Source organism: Artemia franciscana, chromosome 8 (assembly GCF_032884065.1).
Source record: "Artemia franciscana chromosome 8, ASM3288406v1, whole genome shotgun sequence".
In the NCBI taxonomy this organism is placed as follows: Eukaryota; Metazoa; Arthropoda; class Branchiopoda; order Anostraca; family Artemiidae; genus Artemia; species Artemia franciscana.
In genome coordinates, this window is record NC_088870.1 from 52,183,159 (window position 1) to 52,204,313 (window position 21,155).

Below are 21,155 nucleotides of genomic sequence, written 5' to 3' on the forward strand. Positions count from 1 at the left end.
CAGGTGTTTTTAGGCTGAAAGACCTCTCCCTAGCTAATTTATCTACTATGGATTGCCTCCCCGTAGTCGCATGAAATTGGACAAAGTATTAAAACACGAAATAAGGAGGTGTGAAGTGGAGGCAATGCATAAAATTGCCGAGGATCTGGAGGATCCAGCTAGACGGTATAATAGTAATACATTTTACTGGCATATTAATAAATTGAAAGGGAGCAGTCAATCCGGAAATGTCCCAGTTAAAGGTCGGAACAGGGCCACAATTAGTGATAAGGAAAGAGTTAAAGAGAGATAGGCGGAACATTTTGAGAATGTGCTAAACCGAGATACAGTTGCAGGAACAGATATAGAGGAAAAATGAAAAAGTTTGTGATATCTTGGATGTGAAGCAAGGCTCCAGGTGCTGATAGTGTGGTAAATGAGTTTCTTAAATATGGTGGCTCCAAGGTTAGAAATAAGTTACTGAAGATTATGAATATGATTTCTGAAAAAGGGGAAGTACCTAAATGTTTTAGGAAAAACTTATTTAAACCATTGTATAAGAAATGTGATAAGAGTGAGTGTAGAGAAGAACAGTACGGTTTTAGAAAAGGTAGAGGATGGGTCGACCAAATTTTTACTCTGAGGTTAATAATTGAGAAGTGCCTTAGTTGTCTAACACCTTAGGTCCTCAGTTTTATAGATTATGAGCAAGCGTTCGATACTGTTGATAGAAGAGCTTTAGCAAAGGTATTATCCTTATATGTAATACCAGACAAATACATTAAAGTGATTAGTGCTTTGTACGAGAAAAATACTGCTGCGCTTAAGGTAGGAAATGAGGTTAACAGAAGTCAACCAGGGTTTTGTTCTATCCTCTTCCTATGGATCATTTTGATGGATTTTGTCTTAAGGAGCACAAGAAAGGCAATGGGAAACCACGGAATCAAATGGGGAGAAAAAAACTCTCCTGGAATTAGATTATGCTGATGATTTAAGCATCCTAGGTGAAAGTGTGAGCAAAACGAATGAACTTTTAGAGGTTTTGAGAGTTCAGGGTGTTAGAATAGGTTTGAAAATTAATTTTAAGAAGACTAGGTCACTAAGGTCAGGAATAAGTGAAGATGAAAAGGTGGTGCTGGCTAACGAAAAGATTGATCAGGTGGGCAGCTTCATTTACCTTGGTAATATTATTAGTAAAGAAGGTGGGAGCATTGAAGGTGTTAAAAGTAGAATAGCCAAGGCTCAGGGTGTTTTTTTGCAATAAAAAAAGTTTTGAAGAATAGGAATATAAGTCTCCAAACCAAGATTAGAATATTGGAAGGTACGGTGACGACAGTGGTCAAATATGGCTCTTAAGTATGGGCGCTCCGAAAAGCGGATGAAGATTTACTAGATGTTTTCCAGAGAAATCACCTACGAATTGTTCTGGGTACCCGGCTGACTGATCGTTTTCTAAACAGTAGGCTATACGAAAAGTATGGTTCAGTCCCGCTTTCTAGAGCTATAATGAAAGAAAGGCAGAGATGGTTAGGGTACGTTCTGCGGATGAAGGATGACAGATTTTCGAAGATTGTCCTTTTCGGCCATCCGTCTAGGGCTAAACGGATAGCGGGTCATCCTTGGCTAGGGTCGGAGGATGTCATAAAGAAAGATTCAAAGGAAATGGGAATTGCTCGGGCGGGTATAAAGAGGGAGCTGCTGAATAGATTGAGATGGAGGAGGAGCGCACGTAGCTGTGTTGGCCTCAGGCAGCTTGGTGCTGCGGTGAGTTGTTAGTAGTAGTTGTAGTAGTAATTTAATATTATAAGTAATAAACCGATATGAATAATTATGATCAACTGGAAAAAAAGATCAATTGATTGAACTTTTCACGGTTATTTTACCTGTATTTACGACTACTCTCTTCTGCAAGGAATGGGCTATAATATCTTGAAGAGGATTTATTTTGATGACAAGGATGTGAAATTAGCGCCTATATTTACGAAAATATACTTCAATATGTGTAGATATTCGTAAATATAATAAAATTTACGTATAAAAGTTACGTAAATATATTTAAGAAAATAAATTCGAAATGAAGTCTAGCTTCCTGGGACAACTGTTTGCAAAACCAGTGATAATTTTGTCAGTCTTGACATGAATTTCACGTTAGACATTTAAAAGAGATTAGCTGGTGAGTCTGGCTTGCCCCATTTTTGTCCGTAATCAAGTTTTAAGTCTTTACAGTGTTGAAAAGCTCCGCTTGGCAGACACAGCACTCACTGGGAGTGAGATGAGAACATGAAGCAGCTTTTTAACAAAATGTGATATACATCCCCAACACATTCCTTGACAGCTTCTTCAAAGGAAGCAAATGTCCTTCCCTTTTGACCCGAAGCCAACAAATCCTCCGCACCTCTTTCTCTGCTAATGTAAGGCTTGCTCGCACAGATGACTAGTCATCGATAACATTTCGTTCGTGGTGCTCATAACATTCTGAGGTGGAAAAAGTGGCATCCAAAAAGATTTCATTGTGAAATCTTTGAAACCTTTGAGAATCGACCTTTCAAATCATTGGTGACGGGATCGATCATAAGTATAAAAACAGCATGGGGATAAGATCACCTTTTTTCGAAATCTCAAGTATCTCCTTTGGTCCCTCTTTAAGCCAGAAATATCTACCTAAAAATGAGTAAAATTTATGCAATTTTTGAGGATATTGATCATGAGTATAAAAACAGCATGGCGATAAGATAAGCCTTTTTTGAAATCTGAAGTTTCTCCTTTGATCCCTCTACACCAGAAATACATACTAAAAATGAGTATAATTTATGTAATATTTTTAATCCGAGCTCAAGATCATGCTCGCGTAAAAGCTCTAGGTGGTCTTTCTGATTGTGTATCTACTATACCTACAATTCTGTTTGCTGAATGTTCAATTTTTCGTGTTTGTATATTCGTTAATATGAAATTTTCTTGTTAGTTTATTTGCTTTTTTCTTTTTATTGTCGTTCATTCACTACGCCCATTCTTCTTTTGTTGTATGATGGGCTACAAATAAAATTGCTTCATAATATTCTTTGGGATAAAACCAGGGTGGGTTATTTCTATGTATTTGTCTTTGGCTAATCCTCGGAACTTCAACCATTATGCTGATCTGGTCTACAAGCTATTTCACCTTTTTCAGCATCACACTAAACCCCGTGGCACATTCTTCACATTGTTTTCTCTAGAGTGTCGATAAGATCATCAACATGGGCGTCTGCGACGCCAAGGCCCAATAACCCTCTGAGAAGCAATGTAGTTGCAAAAATGTGCTGGAGACATTTCAGCGATGCCACGAACTTTGGATTTTGTATTTTGAAGTTAGTAGAGTCTTTGTCATAACATATTCATTCCGCTCACTGGTGAATTCGAGAAACACAATAATTTTAGAAAGATTGGACACAAATTACATCAAAGACTCATACCGCTCGATCCACCTGGTCTCGCACATCCCCAGAGGCTGTGCTTTCAACACTTTAGTTAGGACATAGCTTGTTCTAGATGAAGTATGAAAAACGCAAGAACTTCTTTATGATGCCTATTGGTTTTCCGACATTCCCAGAAAGAAGTTCACCGTCTTTCCGCATTAACTTTGTGAACTTGGCTAAAGGCTGGATTCCCAGCTTTTAAAGAACAACATATTTATTTGCACCCCCGGTAGTTCCAGTCACAAACAGAACGTAACATTTACAATAAAGTCCTTTTTGTGATGTCGGAATGTATAAGCTACTGAAAAGCATGTATGTGGGAATCTCTCAGAAGTCGCTTTGCTTTTAAAGTGCGTAGAATATGGTAACAAATAGCCAGTCGATGGCTTCCCAATTCTTTGCCATTTGTCTGGATTACACCAATATATCCTCCAATATTATTTTCGGCCAAAGATTCTGGGGGTGGGATTACAACGGACTGAATAGTTTCAACGGTTTTGGCTGGACTCGGGTAGATTTCGTCAGAGCTCACACCGCTTTAAGATACAAACCATGTCGAGATTATGTTATTCGCCTCTGTGGCATTTCAAAATCACAAAGCTGTCCAGTGTTGTTTGGCCGCGCTTCGACATTCCAAATAATTTGCAAGCTCTTTCAAACAATCAACTCAGTTAAAACCACTCAAACGCGCATATTCAAGAATCAAGTATAACTGCTTCTATTTCTGATTGCAATGGGAAATCAGCCAAAGGTGTTGCGACGGCCCTCGAGAGTTTCACTGAGGGTGAATACGATAATAGCCTTGGCTTACACGAAATGTTTGTTGTGTGAATCGCTTCGCAACACTATACAGTGGCAATACATAATAGGAATTGGATCTTTTTAATATTGAGTGATTGTGTTAATATAATGGGCTTGGCCAATGGGTATATGGAATAGCAATTCTAGCTAAAGTATAAACAAATTAGACTAATGTGTCTAGGTAGTGCCTGTCCCTGTCCTGTAGACCTGCTCAATAAACAATTAATTAATATATAACAACCACCTGGTACCTAGCAAGTAGATTACCTATAAATTATAAGTAACACATATTTAAATCACTCAAAATAACTCCTACTTGTTTTCTACCTTTACTTCTATAACTTCTCTTTCTTTTGATTCTACTTTTTCTTCTTTCTTATCAACTTCTGCTTTTCTTCTTTCTTAGAATGGTAAATTTCGGAAGATCGGTTAGTGATAAGTGTATACTTGATTAATGACAATATACATTTGGATGAGATAGTGTAAATTATTTTGCCTTGTCTAAGTTAGGAAGATCAGCGCAGATGAAGAACTTAATTAAAATTAAGACCTTTGTTTGTTCAGTAAATTGTTTTAATATCTTTTATATATTTAGTTTTTTACTAATTTAATTACTATTTGAAATTTCCATCGTTTTCTTCATGTTCTAGATCAGTGGATCCCAGCCGATATCGTGCCATGCCTCACCTAGGCATTTCTAAATTATTATGCCTCCCACGTAATATTTTAATTTTGTTATTCAAAATTTTACCTGAAGGAAGCTTAAAAAGCCGTTAACTAGGTATTTTTTTTTTCGGGTCATCTTCTAGGCATATTTTATACTAATTAAATTAATTATACTAATTTTAAATTAATATACTAATTTTAAATTAATTATATTATTTATACTAATTAATTATACTAATTAAAAATATCGTCTGAATACAAAATACCGTATCTTTGTTGCTCGTTAAATGCATTTGAATATGACGATACTCAAATGAAGAGTATTTTTATCAAGATCAATGCTCTAAAGTATAGTCAGCCGAAGGGTGCACGTTCTGCCCATTACCCACCAAAATATTATCATGCCCCATCGCTGGGGCCAATGTCCCACGCTGTGAATCACGGTTCTAGATCTTTAAAATTCTAGGGCGCTTCCCGATAAATACTATAGGTTTTGTTCAATCCGATGAGTCAGAATATTGATCCCCCTTCTCTCCCCGCTCTATTATGGTAATGACTTCCGTTTTAATGCAAATTAATATCTCCTTTTGTGAATGAAATGCTGGCAATCCTGAGTTAATTTCCAATGTTTCCATACCATCCAATCTTGAACAAAACGACCAGCTGGCCAAACAGTCATATCTACAACCAACATCTCCCAACCACCTTCCTAAATTTTACATACTGTTTTGAAAAGTCGCATTGAATTTAAATGAAGAGGTTGTTCAGTTAAAGCATGTCCTGTGGTGGCGCAGTAGGTTTGACCTTAGCTTGGTAATACGGGACCTAGAGGTCGAATCATGCTGCAGTAATGCACTGCAGGGCCGACGCAGGGACCTGAGTAGTCAAGAAGCGTCGTTAATCTGATACAATACATGTATAAGCATTAAAGCCATGACCAAAGGGCGTATCTGAAAATTTTCAAAACTGATTTCTATCAGTTTTGATAGACCCACCATCTGGGTCTATACCGGCCTTTTTTTGATATTTTGGAGGAACTGTTGGATAAACTACCTACTGGTTCGCACCCATTCTTCATGCTTGGGGACTTTAATATTGACCTTAATGATATGAATTCGAATGCTCCTATAGATTTCCTACAGCTTTGCATGTCATATAGTTTATTTCCCACTATCAATATTTGTAAGCGTGTTACCACTTTAACGGCAAAGCTACTTGATAATATTCTTTCTAATTCTAAATTTTCAGATCCAGGGGTTACTGTTACTGATGTTTCTGACCATTTTGGGATTTCGGCAAGTTTTAAAGTTTGTTTTCCGAGGCTGCAAGGTTCTAGACTGAAAATGAGTATGTTACCTGTGCTCAACCAGGGTAACTTAGAAAAGTTTAAACAAGAGATTTCTAATGTTGATTGGAATAATAAAGTTGAAAATCTAGATGATATAAATATAAGTTTTCAAAGATTTTATGATACATTGATCTCTATTTTGAGTAAAACTTGTGTAGTGAATCGGACAAGGTCAAGGAAAAAGATGCCCAAAAAGCCGTGGGTGTCACCTAGTCTTCTGCGGTGCATAAATAAGAAAGACCAGTTATATAGGGATTCAATAAGGAATGAAAATGATCCAGTTTGCACAAGAATTTATAAAAATTATAGAAATGCTCTTAATAAACTTTTGAGAAACGCGAAGAAAAAATATTTTGAGTGTAAATTTAAAGATGCTAGTGGTAACCCAGCTAAAACTTGGAAAATTATTAAAAGTGTTATATCTTCAACAGATCCGGTTCTGCCTGACGAAGTTACTACAAGTGATGGGTTAAAATCGAATGAGCCTGCTGTAATCTGTAATGCCCTTTCGGAACATTTTGCAACTGTTGGGGCTCGATTTTCTCGTGCTACAGTAGCTTCTGATAATGATCCTCCGCTTGAGACTGTTATGGGTACTTCTGTCGATGTATCAATGTATCTGAGACCTGTCACTCATGATGAAGTTCGTAAAATTATCTTTGAGATGAAAAGTTCTTCGGCTGGGAGTGATTCCATTAACCTTCTTGTTTTAAAAGCCGTGTTTCCAAGCATTTCACATATATTAACGTCCCTTATTAATGCTTGCTTTAAGCAAGGGAAGTTCCCCAATTGTCTTAAAATTGCAAGAATAACTCCTGTGTTTAAGGGTGGTAATAAGAATGATCTGGGGAATTATAGACCAATTTCATTATTACCTGTTGTTTCACGGGTTTTAGAAAAATGTATTAATATTAGAATTTATGAGCATTTGGAGCGTCATAAACTTCTACATACCAATCAATTTGGTTTCAGGAAGGGCAGAACAACAGAAATGGCGATTTCATTTATTACTACTATAATTAATGATGCTCTTGACAAAAAGCTTAGGGTAGCTGGTGTATTTTTGGACTTGATTAAGGCGTTTGACACTGTTGACCATCGAATATTATTAATAAAATGTGAATTTTATGGATTAAGGGGTGCTACATTGAGTTTGTTGCGGAGTTATCTTCAAAATAGACAGCAGCATGTCAATTTACAAGGATTTTTGTCTAGTAAAAATGTTGTTAATTGGGGGGTTCCCCAAGGATCCGTACTGGGTCCGACTCTGTTTTTAATTTTTATTAATGATCTACCGCATGTTGTGAAAGCTCTACCCAGAATTGACGACTTTGTTGACAATGGTACGAGTAAGACCCAGCTTACTATGCCCTTATTTGCTGATGATACAACCTTGGTGTGTGTTGCCCCTACAGAAGAACTGCTCATGTCAACGATAAATGCAGCAATGAGCAGGATATGTACATGGCTTAAAATAAACCACCTTGACCTGAATATAGATAAGTCAAATTTTGTTATTTTCTCTCGATCTCCGAATTTTTACCCTTGGTTTACGGAAATAATTTCGGAGCGGGGAATTATTAAACGAACAAGATTCACCAAATACCTCGGAATCAATGTTGATGAAACACTATCATTTAAAGATCATGTGAAGTCAGTTTCGAAAATATTGTCACGTAACTTAGGTATGATGCGCAAATTAAAACATATTTTCCCCCCAAATGTTCTACGATTGTTATATTTTTCCCTGATTCACCCGTACATTTTGTATTGCTCGTCGATTTGGCTTGGTACTTTCCCTTCGATAGTTCATCCAATCCGTGTGATCCAGAATAATGCTGTCCGAGTTTTTTGTGGTGTTGGGAATCAGGAGTCTTTGAGGTCTGTGTATGGAGATTTAAATATAATGCCTGCAGCTGATTACGTGATTTTTATGCGTTGATTTTTATATATAGGTATTACAGAGGTAGCCTTCCCGATTGTTTTACAGGAATATTTTGTGAGAGGTCTGATGTTCACCACCACAATACTCGGATACGAGGTAATACTGAGGTTCCTCGATTAGTTTCAAGTAGGTCTTCTTTTTCACTTATTTACAGAGCTTCAAAACTTTGGAATAAACTGAGTATAGATATCAAGGAAATAGGTAGCCTTGACCAGTTTAAGTCTGATTTACGTGTGGAGTTGCTCGGTAGGTATGCTTTTGAAACTGATTAACTAATATAAATTTTACATAGCTTATTCATTTGTAATATTTATGTATTTTTTTTTGTTTTTTTGCTGTTGTCTTGGGGTCACGCAAGGGAGTGTATTGTTTATGTTTTTTTGTTTTTTGTTGATCTTGGTATATGGTCTCATTCTCCATAGCTTCTTATTCTCCATATTGTCTCTTTTTTTTCTTTAAATTTAGCACAGCCTCGCAAGCTTCGCTTATGTTGTGCTATTGATTAAGAAATGTTTTTTTCTAATAAAATTGTTCTACTACTACTACTACTACTACTACTATGGTTTGGTCAGTTTCTTGTGGATTCTGGGAACTTCCCTCATAATGATCACTGGGACTTTTTGCAAACATTTAGGACTAAAAATGAAATTTGAAACTTCAGGTACCCCCCCCCCTGCCCGCCACAACAATCTAGCATGTACTAACTTTTTATTATGTTTTAGATCGGTGAAGTTCTAGAATGCTTTTTGATTAATAATAACTGCACTTTGTTGCGTTATTTGATGAGTCGGAATATTACTGGACCCCCGCGCCCCCTCTATGTTGGCGTAGCTAATGCTGACGAGGACTTCCGTGGTAATGCAAATACAGCCACTCTTTTTGTGAATGAAATATTGGCAATTAAATTGGGAGATCGTTTAAATGGTGTCAATAAAACGGATTGTCATTCTGATCCCAAAGATGATGTAAGTCAACTTGTTCTTATTTAGAGTTATATTACTTAAGCTAGGTTTCACAGAAAGCGACAAAAATTGCTCATGAAGAAAATAATTCGTGGGGCGAAACGAAAATCGCTGGGCAATTCGGACCTGAAAACCCCTTTTTTTTAAATAGGCCAGAAGAGGAAGGAGGATTGGATTGAAATCAAGTAGTTGTGAGCATCAAGCCATGGCTAATTCTAGAAAGAGGCAAGACCGATAGTCCGAGTGAGTGAGAGGGAAATCTGGCATAAGCCCTTTTTAGGATTGTATAAAAATGGATTGTTTAATCGCCTAAATATTGTTGATTTATTTTAGATGAAAGTAAAAAGGATAATTATCTAACAAAAGTCACATATATTTAGTATTACAAATATTTTGGTATAAAAATATCGATTTTACATACAAGAATTAGAATTCTATATAAATTATTTCAGCTTTAGCTGAAGGATTTGCATTATATTATGAACATTGGCCAGATATAAGCCTACAACATGTACTAATACAAACAGAGGGAACAGGCGATTTTCAGCAGATAGTATGTGATTTTTTTTTCTTTATTTTAGAATTAAGCTATTCATTTCAAAGATTAAATGAATGCGAAACACGTTTTTACCTGATTCATTAAATGTTTTTGCCACCTCCTTCCATGCATTTTCTTTGATTCTCAGCTCTTTTTTTTCGTATTTATGTGTTTATTGACCTATTGACCTTGGCACGATTTTTGGACTTTGATTGCTGGACCTCAATTTGGATGTTGGCTTGATTCGGATTCATTTTTAAAAATTAAAAAAAAAAAAAGTTCAAAACAAATGTTGTTTTAGACGAAATACAAATATACGCCAAAGCCGTTTAGTGTTTGAGGGAGGAGTAGCACCATCCTTTATTTTTAAACCTTCATTACCCTTGTGATATTGCTTTTTTTGCTGTGGTGATGTTCATGTTATGGCAGATAAACATACTGCTCGAAATACAAATCGTTTAGATGCGGTTTAATAATTAATGGTTGTAATCATTTTGTAATTTTTGAAATTGTATTTTTTTTAAATAAAGTAGAGGGCGTAGTTGGCAAAATTTTGTTAATAAATGAAAAATTTTAGGGAGACAGGGGGAGGGGCACTGATTAAGATTTTCCCCTGGGTGTAAGAGAAGCCAGAAACGCCACTGAAACCGGTTTAGTGAAATGCAAACAGTGTTCTGGAAGTTTAGGTTTAAAGGGTAGAAGCCCTATTCCTGTTTGTTTTAATTTCTGTTCCTTTTAAGTTCGACTTGATTATTCATTGTAATTTATGTTCATTTCTGATTTGATTATCCATTGATAGTAATTTAACTTTGTAGTTTATATAATTATGTGAGTTTATTTCTGCTCGATTTAAATTTTAATATGGCTCTTAGACAAATGCATTAGATTTGTGTGCTGATGTTCTTTTGTTGTTTTTTTTGGCGTTTTTTTTTTTATATGATGTTTTTCCAAATAGATAAAGATTGCTACCACTTTGTAGCACTCAAAATTCAAAACATCCATTTACGTTTAACATAGCAATTTACTTCCAAATGAGCCCTTAAACAGCTGTCTGTGATGTATCAGTGCAAAACAAGTGATTTGCCTTGTGGTTCATACCAGGGTTCCTGTATTGCATTTTTGGTCATTGGGATTCCAATGGTGTACTTTTTGTTCCAGTCTGTTCCTATTTTTTAGTGTTTATCGTAGTAGTTCTAATCGTGGTAATAGTTGCCATTCCAGAATCAGCTAAAAATGGTAATTTTTCTCACCTGTCAGTTTTTATTATAAACGTATTTATTTCAAGCCAGGTGACTTTAAGTTTCGTATACGGGGTTGTCGGCAATGGCAATTCTAGTGGTGGACTTTTGTTTCGATTCGACGCTACTTTCAAGGGTTTTCAGGCTATTTTGAAATTCGCATAAATTAGTTTTCAAAAATAACTTTTACTATTAATACTAATAGGAATTTTTCTCACTAGCCGGTTTTTTTGTTGTTTTTTTTTACGTGTCTTCTAGTTATTGGTTACTGTGGGCCGTAGTTCGTTCTTCACTAGTTTGCCGCTACCGCTCCAACCATGACATATGAAGTTTTATGAATGAACTTAGAATTAATATTATTGATTATTCCAACTTTTAATTCTAGATTTACCACCATTCATGGGTTGGAGATCTCCCAGGCTCAATGGGTGAATGTTATCGCTCTACTGTCAAGCTTACAGTGGCTGTTAGTCCTGCATTTATTATTGATGGTAAGCTATTAGTAATTAGTACTAATACTAATTAGTATTAACTAATTAGTAGTTGCTTCAATGGGTCCAGTATAAACCAAACTTACATTTGGCTTTTATCATTTGGCTTAGTTGCGCTAATTTTATGTAATATATTTTTAATTTTATATTAATCTTAATTAAATCTATTTAATTCAATTAATTTTATTTAATATTAATCACTTTGATTTATCAGCGCAAGTGCCTCGCGCTCAAAATTTCAAGAAGGCAAGTTTAATCATTACATACGAAAGACGTGTCCATTTGCTTCGAAATTCTAATAATTTTTTAAACCTAAAAGCCATTCTGTGCCCCCCCCCCCTTCCCTCCAAGAATCCAATCAGGAATCGATTTTCAAGGGAAGAAAGCCAAAAGCTATATTGTCATTTCATTTGATTACGAAACGGACAATTGTAAAGAGATATTTATACCATATTTCGTTTCTAATGTGAACATTTACCTCCATTTTAAATTTTTATTATCTACGCCATAATTAGTGCTTTTGACTAAAAAAAAACAATAATAAAAAATAACCGCAGGGCCTTGGCCAGAAAAGAATAAACGGAAAAAAAAACAACGTACAAGAATAGTTCAAAGGATGAATTGAATAATTAAATAAAACGATAAAAACAAGAAAAACAACTTACAAAAAGAATAATATAAACAGAATCGCTGTATAACACCCTCCCGGTGCGCCAGATTCCCAATACTAACAAGATACCGTTTCTCCTATAATTCTTCCACCCACAACTCTACTCTCATATTTTTAGTTTGTTTTTTTTTCTTTTGCGTTGATTTTTGAAGTTTTTTATTGCATATATTTTTCTGATGATATATGCAGGTTTGGCAATGTTTGTTTTGGAAGGTTTTGCCAAGGCTTCAAGTCGAAGACATGTCAAGCAGTGCCAAGAATCTAGAGTCTGTCTTGCATTGACTTCAAAAGCTTAGCCTTAATTGTACTTTTAACGAACCAGTCTGGTTTTAGATTCCGATAAATCAGATTGAAGGTTCAAAGAGTTTTGAGACTTGGACCAATCAGAGACCGTTGCTTCAGTGAAACAATTTCTTTAATTATAGGCAGGCACAGAACATGTCTTGTCAGGATTTTTTATTCCTGTGACTCCGGGAAACGATTGAGGTTGGAACTTCAAAACAATTTTCTGTGACCTAACTTGGGTTCTGGACCCATTTCATGTTGAACACCAGCTTACCAAATTAATGTGGAATCACTTCCGTTTTTTACCAACCCCGCGTCATAAACGAACTTTCTGGTTTTGATGTATATATTTCTATTGGTTAGTAGAGTAGTTTTTATAGTTGATGACTAGTTTTTAATGTTTCTTTTGTTTAACTAAGGCTATAATTGGACATCTGGTGACTATTCCACGTGGACTGAATCTAGATGGCAGCCATTTACCGTTCGCTATTTCTTGAAAGAGTCTTCATCTTATGAAAACGGGATATTTGTAGTTGGTGTTGTTGTATTCTTTGTTTCAACTGTTTTGATCTTCTTGAGTAGCAGGCGAGCTGACGTACTTTTTATGGGAAGGTGAGTCACTTTTTCTTTTTTTTGAATGCTTAAATAATAGAAAAATTATGTCGTAGTCTCATCATTGAAAAAAAGAAAAATAATGTCAGTATTTTGACAATGGTGTTTACAGAAAAGTCAGATAAGTCTAGGGTTCGGAAATGCGAATAAATGTGTTTTCGCATTAAAGCTTGATATTCAGTATGACAATTGAAATATTATTGTTTTTTTTTGTTTAGTTTATGTTTCTTTTTTTACGAATTTAGTTGAGTTTATTGTTGGGATGATGTTATTATTATTGTTGGGATAAAATTCATTGGGATAATGTTGTGTAGTATTCGACAAGTCTTGTGCAAACAGGTTTTATCCAAGTCATCACGGGTCCATCTATCTCCTATGAAGTAAATAAGCTTCTATAATCGTGACCAGCAGATAGTGTTATTTTTTTTTGAAAAAAATTGTGATATGATCCTTTTCGTTTTGGGGGGAGTCGGCGCTTCCACCCCCGGAAAATCAACCCTCCCCCTACGAAAACTTCCTCCTCGCGCAAAATTGAGGAGTCACAGAGGAAGTACATAATAGATACCCCAAATGTTGATCAGATGTCCTAAAGGGTAACAAAAGGACCAGTCATCGAAAAAATTTTAAGACAGAGGCTGGATGGTCTCCTATCTTTTTAGACTAATAAAAAAGGACTAGAACTCATAATTTCCGATTGACTGACCATCCTACAAAGTTTTTATGACAACAAGGAGGAGGTTGGGGCGAGTAAGGGGCCGCTCCTTCCAATATGATTACACGGTTATATAAAAAAAATCTTGGGAGCGCGACGATGCTTGTCAGGACTCGTAACAGTGGCGATGGAAGTTTTTCCTGTTCTTTAATTAATCCTGCTATTAACTTTACTATTGTTTCCACTTAGCTAAAGGCTCTTGCTGATAGCATAATAAAATTCTTCATACGTGTCCAGTTTGTGATTCTATCTTTTAAAAATCGGGCTACATATGGAAACCCTGCTACTCAGTGTTTATTTAAGTTCTGCAGAGTAAGCATAAGAACTGCCTCCTAAACCCCTAGGTAGTCACCTACTGATAACGGCCCATATTCATTTTTAATAGTTCCTCTTCAGCACAACAAATTTTTTGTTTTTGTATCGTCACCCCTTAACGACGAACGGTTCGTAAAACAATTCCAAAAATAAAACGTTACAGGCATCACGACGCTTGTCGTTACCATAGCAGTGGCGATGGAATTTTTCTTATGCTCCTATTAAAGCTTATGGACTATGCTTCTCTTTCCAAAACAGGTTAACTGGGATTTGATTTACCGGAAATAATACTTCACTCATGACGTCAAATATGACGCTTTAGGCACAACGATGCTTTTCATGACTTGTAGCAGTGGCGTTAGAAATTTTTCTTTTCTTCATATTAGAGCTTATAGATTATGCTTCTCTTTCTAATGTACGGTACTAAAATACTCTAAACCGGAAATAATACTTTACTCATGACGCTTTAGGCACAACTATGCTTTTCATGACTTGTAGCAGTGGCGTTAGAAGTTTTTCCTTTTCTTCATATTAAAGCTTATAGATTATGCTTCTCTTTCTAATGTACGGTACTAAAATACTCTAAACCGGAAATAATACTTCACTCATGAAGTTTTAGGCACAACTATGCTTTTCATGACTTGTAGCAGTGGCGTTAGAAGCTTTTCTTTGCCTCATATTAGAGCTTATGGATTATGCTTCTCTTTCTAATGTACGTTACTAAAATATTATAAACCGGAAATAATGCTTCAATTTTACAAACCCAATGTAATTAAAGTAAGATAAACAATCGCTGCCTGGGTAGTTTCCTTGATATTTTAAGGATAATACCAGAGATGAATGAATAATATTGTCAGCAATCAACTCAAATATCAGTTCCTGGATGTCGCTGAAAGTCTCTTTGACGTATCTCGGCTATTGTCTTTAAAATATTAAAGAAAGTGTGCCCGGAAAAAGTTTATCTACCCCCACATTTTTTTCTTTTTTTTAGTATTTTGAGAAGAGACCCATCTGGTATATGTTTTTTTTGTGTTTTTTATTTCTCAAAAGTCCATTTACTCCCATATTTTTTTTTATTTTTTTAGTATTTTGAGAAGAGACCCATGTCTTGGTATCATGTCTTTTTTGTGTTTTTTTATTTCTCACTTTTTGCTGTATTAACTTAATTGATCTATTTCATTTCAGGATTACGGCGGGCACAAGCTAGGGATACGACGCAAACCACATTCCATTGGAGTTACAAAGCTATGAATCAACTGAGCATATCGCAGCTCAGATCTAATATGATCTCCGTATTTTTAAGCTCTAAGTGATGAATCCAAGGAAGATTTTAGTTTTCGTTTAATCAGGCCTTAAATCGTAAATTCAGTTTTTCTTAGGTAATCCTTTCTGGGTCGGAGGTAGTTTCGAGGTATTTTCCTAAAGTGTAGTTTGGTAAATTCTATTTTATGTCTCCTTTCTTCTAAATCAACCAAGCCTTGGTACGGTAATTGAGAAGATTCTGTATTTTAATAAAAATTAGTGAAGGACATAAAATCTAAAAAAAAATAGCTTTTATGTGTTTATTTTCGATAATCACTGGTTTTTTTGTATAAGTTTTTTTAGACGTGGCAAAGGTAGTAATTTTAGAATCAGTAATTTTAGTAGTTTTTTGGAATCAGCCTATCTATTTTGTAGCTGATTCTTTAAGATCAAAATGGGGAAACAACGTATTAATAAATTAGAAAATCAATAATTTTTGTAAAATAAATCAGTTATTCAATAAATAAGAAAATTCTACATCTCAAGAACGAGGTGATATGCCAAAAACGGATTCAATTTAATATTTTCTATTTAATATGATTAGTTGAGAAGATAGGGTTAAAATTTCAGTTTAATAGACAAATTCCTATATATTAATGTTAACGTCAGATGTAAATAGAAAAAGTCATAACGCCTTCTGGGGTACTACGGATGATATCAGCCTTGAATGCTACACGGTTTGCACTAGTAGTACTGCACGCTTAGACTACCAAGCAAAAATAATCCTCCCCGTCGTATCATCATAGGATTATTCATGCCTGAAAACCCCAATTTTCTAAGATTTGTTTTTAATTGTAAAGCTTTTATGACTGTGTCACATTTTCGTCAGTGCTGCAACCAGGGTTGTATCCAGAATTTTTGTTTGGGGGAAGGAGTTACAAAAAAAATATGCATCAAAAATTCGTTTGTATGAATTTTGTTTCTACGATTCGGACAGATTCTTTTTTTTCTGGGGGGGATCAAACCCACTACCCCCCCTCTTGTCACGGCCTTGGTTGCCACATTGAACTGTGAAAATAAATAAGAATACTTGGTTGAATTAGTGACAACCCTTTTTGCCGTTAACATTCAAGAATTAGTGACCTGTTAATTCCCAGAGACTACTACACATTCAAATTATAGGTGCATCTTTTTCAGTTGTTTGTCAGTTGTATTTTTTGCTGATCCTTAGCCCTCTTTTCTTTGTTTCCATTTTGCCCCCTGCTACTACCAAAAAACTACATATCATTATAATTAAAATTAAATTACCCATAATAAATTGAATTCCTGGTTTTTCCTATTTTTTTAAGATTATATGAACTCTTTAAGCTCAGCCAGAGTCGATCCAGCTCTTAATCAGTACCTGTGTAAATACGGACAAGGTAAATAGGGTGGATGTGTGAAAGCACAAGGTGGCTAGCCCCCAATGCCCCATTGCAGTTCCTGGCTGAAGGGCAATGAAATGGAGATCAGCACTGCCAGTTGTGACAATGAATTCTTTTTTTAAGATATATTTGAAGCTCTGTAAGTTTCCACTTAACCTAAAAAATCTCCTAATCTAAAAAATCAGATTTCATTGTCACAGTCCTTGGTACTTCAATGCTTCTTCTGCTAATTCAGAATACTCGTTGAAATAATATGTTGGGGCAAAACTTTCTTTCTTTTCACATTCTTCTTTTCACTTTTCCAATATTCTTTTTTTTTTAAAGAACGCTCTTTTCAAATATTCTATTCTTTTAAATATTCTTTAATTCTTTTTTTTTTCACAAAATACAAATTGTAACTGAAAGTGACAATAATCTGTGCAAAATCCTAAATACTAGCCCGACCTTCTATTATCGAAATCCAGTTAAATCTTTCGAAAATTGACGATATTTGTATATTCAATTAATTAGCTAGGTGTTTCCTAGGTATTTCCCTATCATTCTAGCTAAGAAGGCGCGTAAACTTTTAGCCCGGCATCTAACCACTTATTGATTGAGATCACTCAAAAATAAGGAGGCTAAACTGAAAAACCCATAACATTAACTGAAGAAAAATAAGATTTTATGCTAAATTGGATTTTTTTTCATTTTCAAAAATTTTGCAATGAGACTAATTGTAAGAACAAAAAAAAGCATTTTTGGTCAAGGCTATATTTAGCAAAAATCCTGGCTATGTCTTTGTTTTAGGTGTATTTAACTGGATTATTTTGTTTGCTTCAACGTAGTTGAAGTTCATTTCGCGCCTTTTTTTTTTCTTGCTCGTTCTTGCGGAAAAGTTGAGCCCCGATTGAGAAAATCTGCTCTTGGATGACATTTTTATTCTGATGATAGGATAATTTCTTCACTATTTCAAATATTTCGTACCGATTTTTTTGGATTGCATCTTTCTTTGTGAATTATTTATTATTATTAAATTTTTTATATTGTGTTAAACTCAAAGATAAACATAGTGTATTTTGATTTAGGATGGCCAATATATGAACAATGAAAGAATTAGAAACATTAGTAGCTTAAGTACGAATTTTAATGGAACGTGGTTTGCCCTCGGACATGCTTTTTTAAGTGAATTTTGATACATTATACAAGTGCGAAATGTGAATGTTTTTTGGAGTAATAAATATTTAGATATAAATTCTTTAGTATGAACTACTCGTTGAATTTACTGTTTTATATGTATTGCAAATAGAGAATGGTCAGTTCTCGCATTTGAAGGCCAAAGCTGTTTTAAGAAAGGAATCGAGAGGTTTTTGGGTGACCAAACAATTGTTCATCCAGACTACTCCATATCCCCCTTCCCCTCTACTCTTTAGATCAAATCCTCACTCCATAGCTCCTCAGACACGCAACTCCCACCGTTCTATTGGTAATTTCTACTACTAAATGATAATTTAAATTATTGGTGATTTCTCATTTTTTATCTTCTGGTAATCTATACCTGGTAAATCTGTGAATTCTATTGGTAATTAAATAAAAAAAACAAGTTTTTTTAATGAAAGTAAGGAGCAACATTAAAACTTAAAACGAACAGAAATTACTCCGTATATGAAAGGGGCTTTTCCTCTTCAACGCCCCGCTCTTTACGCTAAAGTTTGACTCTCTCTTAACTCTATTTTTAAAAATGTAAGAAACTTTAGCTTAAACTTAAAGAGCGGGGCGTTGAGGAGGAAAAGCCCCTTTCATATACGGAGTAATTTCTGTTCGTTTTAAGTTTTAGTGTTGCTCTTTACTTTTATTTAAAAAAACTTGTTTTTTTTTAATTTAATTTATGGACGTTTTTGAATTAATATATGTTTTGATCTTGGCTCTCCGCACACAAATAATTAAAACGAAATTTGCATATTAATTAATTGCAATTAATCAGAAGATTTTGAGAGAAAGGAGCGAGGGAGGAAGCCTAGTTGCCCTCCAGTTCTCTTCCCACGTAACCCCCCCCCCCCCTCAACTCTCCCCCTAAACCAAAAAAATCCCCCTGAAAACGTGTGTACACTTCCCAGTAATCATTACTATATGTAAACACAGGTCAAAGTTTGTAACTTGCAGCCCCTCCCACGGGGACTGCAGGGGAGTAAGTCGCCCCTAAAGACATAGGACATGGTTTTTCGACTATGGTGAATAAAATGGCTATCTCAGAATTTGGACCCGGTGACTTTTGGGGAAAATGAGCGTTGGAGGGGGCCTAGGTGCCCTCCAATTTTTTTGTCACTTAAAAAGGGCACTAGAACTTTTAATTTCCGTTAGAATGAGCCCTTTCGCGACATTCTAGGACGACTCAATCGATACGATCACCCCTGGAAAAACAAAACAAAAAAAACAAATAAACACGTATCCGTGATCTGTCTTCTGGCAAAAAATGCGAAATCCCACATTTTTGTAGATAGGAGCTTGAAACTTCTACAACAAGGTTCTCTGATACGCTGAACCTGATGGTGTGATTTTCGTTAAGATAGTATGACTTTTATGGGGTGTTGCCCCTATTTTCTAAAATGAGGCAAATTTTCTCAGGCTCGTAACTTTTTATAGGTATAACTGATCTTGATGAAACTTATATATTTAAAATCAGCATTAAAATGCAATTCTTTTGATGTAATTATTGGTATAAAAATTCCATTTTTTAGAGTTTCGTTTACTATTGAGCCGGGTTGCTCCTTACTACAGGTCGTTACCACGAACTGTTTTATTTAAACTATTAATGATTTATTATTTGCATCTTCTGGTAATCTTGCCTGGAAAATGTGGTAAATCTATTGGTAATTTAAACTATTAGTGATTTCTTATTTACATCTTCTGGTAATCTATGCCTAGAAAATGTTGTAAATCTATTGGTAATTTTAAACTACTGGTAATTTCTTATTCGCATCTTCTTTTTTTCGTGTTTATGCTACTTTAGTAGAGCCAACGGAAGAAGAATAAGATCGTGAAATATCAACAGGTAATCTTAATTCAAAAGAAGATCTTGATAGATCATAAGACAATGCGAAATTTTGTATTATGACAGTAAACTTTGAAAAAAAAACTTTTTATTGAAACATTAGTAAACGTCCGAATAATGTGGCTTCCATTCCGGTGACCTTTATCAACAGGAAAAAAAAGAGAAAGTGAAACTAGATATAACAAACAAACACGAAGCAGAATATAACATAAGAAGATGACAAAAATTAAACACTATAAAAAGAAATTAGGAAAGGAATTCATCAAGATCGTGTTCAGTTGTGTCCCAGATTGGGAGCCCCCTCCTGGAATTTTTGTTCAACTCGTAAAAAGTAACAATAATGAATGTAAACAAATTTTTGATGCGTTTTTTTAAGTTTTCCTTTTGTAGACGTCCCCCCCCCCCCGCAAAAATTCTGGATACGGACAGAATTCTTATAGGGAAGAATTTACTTGTTGTTTTGAAAAAAAAATCCTAATGTGGTAACCAAATATTGGCACAAGGCAGGGAAGCTGCTGTTTTTTATTCGAGGGGGCGCCCAATTTCTGCCTCTTGGTGTACTTCTCTGAAGGCTATATATGCCGTACAATTCCGCCACACTCGGTTCAGACGCCTCACCTGGTGTACGTGACTTCTGAAAGTCGGTGCCCCTTCGATTTTATTATCTATGATAGAGATTATCTTCTGATTGGGTTCTACATTTCTAACAACTCACTGCAGCATCATGGCGTCTGAGGCCAACACTCCTCCTCCATCCCAATCTATCCAAAGTCTTCCTCTTGCACACTCCCAACAGGTTAATTTTTCCTTAAATTCTTTCTTCTGACCTCCTCCTAGACAATTCGAAACGACCTGCTTATCGTTTGGCCTAGGATGGTTGGCCGATCTTTGGCAATCTGTCATCCGCAGTAAGTGTTCAAACTTTCTTTCATTATAGCCCTAGAAAGCGGGATAGAACCACACTTTATAATTTTCCTAAATCTCTAGGTATTTGCTCTTTTTCAAATCATATCAAAGCACATCTGTCGAACTTCACAACCATCATATTTAAAAATTCGCAAAATAAATTATCCTTCACCTTCAAAGTGTCACAGACTTTTTCATTCTTTTTCATATCATTTCCTGTAACTTAATCATTGTTTTGTCCATTCTCAGAATGTCAAATAAAACAATATTTTCATTTAAGATCTTGCGTGTAATCTTGCACATAGATCTTCCTTATAATACAATCAGGACAGGTCAAAAGCCCTATTATACTGATATATTTGAAAAATGGAATGAATTATCCTTTGCTAAACGGGCGGAAATTACGGTGACACTTTAAATCTGCATTAATAAGGTTTGTTTCATTTTGACCTTTATTTTGACGCCTGGGATTTCACCCCTAGTTATTTGTCACTATTTCTAGTACTTTTTTTTATATTGCATAAGCAAAAAAGAAAATCAC

At 35.2% G+C, this 21,155-nt stretch overlaps 1 protein-coding gene across 1 annotated transcript in view; it reads left to right on the top strand.

The window, feature by feature from the left end:
- Positions 1-17,928, top strand: part of LOC136030555 (nicastrin-like) — an 89,335-nt gene extending 71,407 nt beyond the window's left edge. Inside the window, exons 11-14 of the mRNA XM_065709609.1 lie at positions 8,914-9,156; positions 11,315-11,420; positions 12,795-12,987; positions 15,200-17,928. Coding sequence (XP_065565681.1) covers positions 8,914-9,156; positions 11,315-11,420; positions 12,795-12,987; positions 15,200-15,221 — 564 coding nt within the window. The 3' untranslated portion in view covers positions 15,222-17,928. The remainder of the gene's footprint in view (positions 1-8,913; positions 9,157-11,314; positions 11,421-12,794; positions 12,988-15,199) is intronic.
- Positions 17,929-21,155: the final 3,227 nt, after the last annotated feature.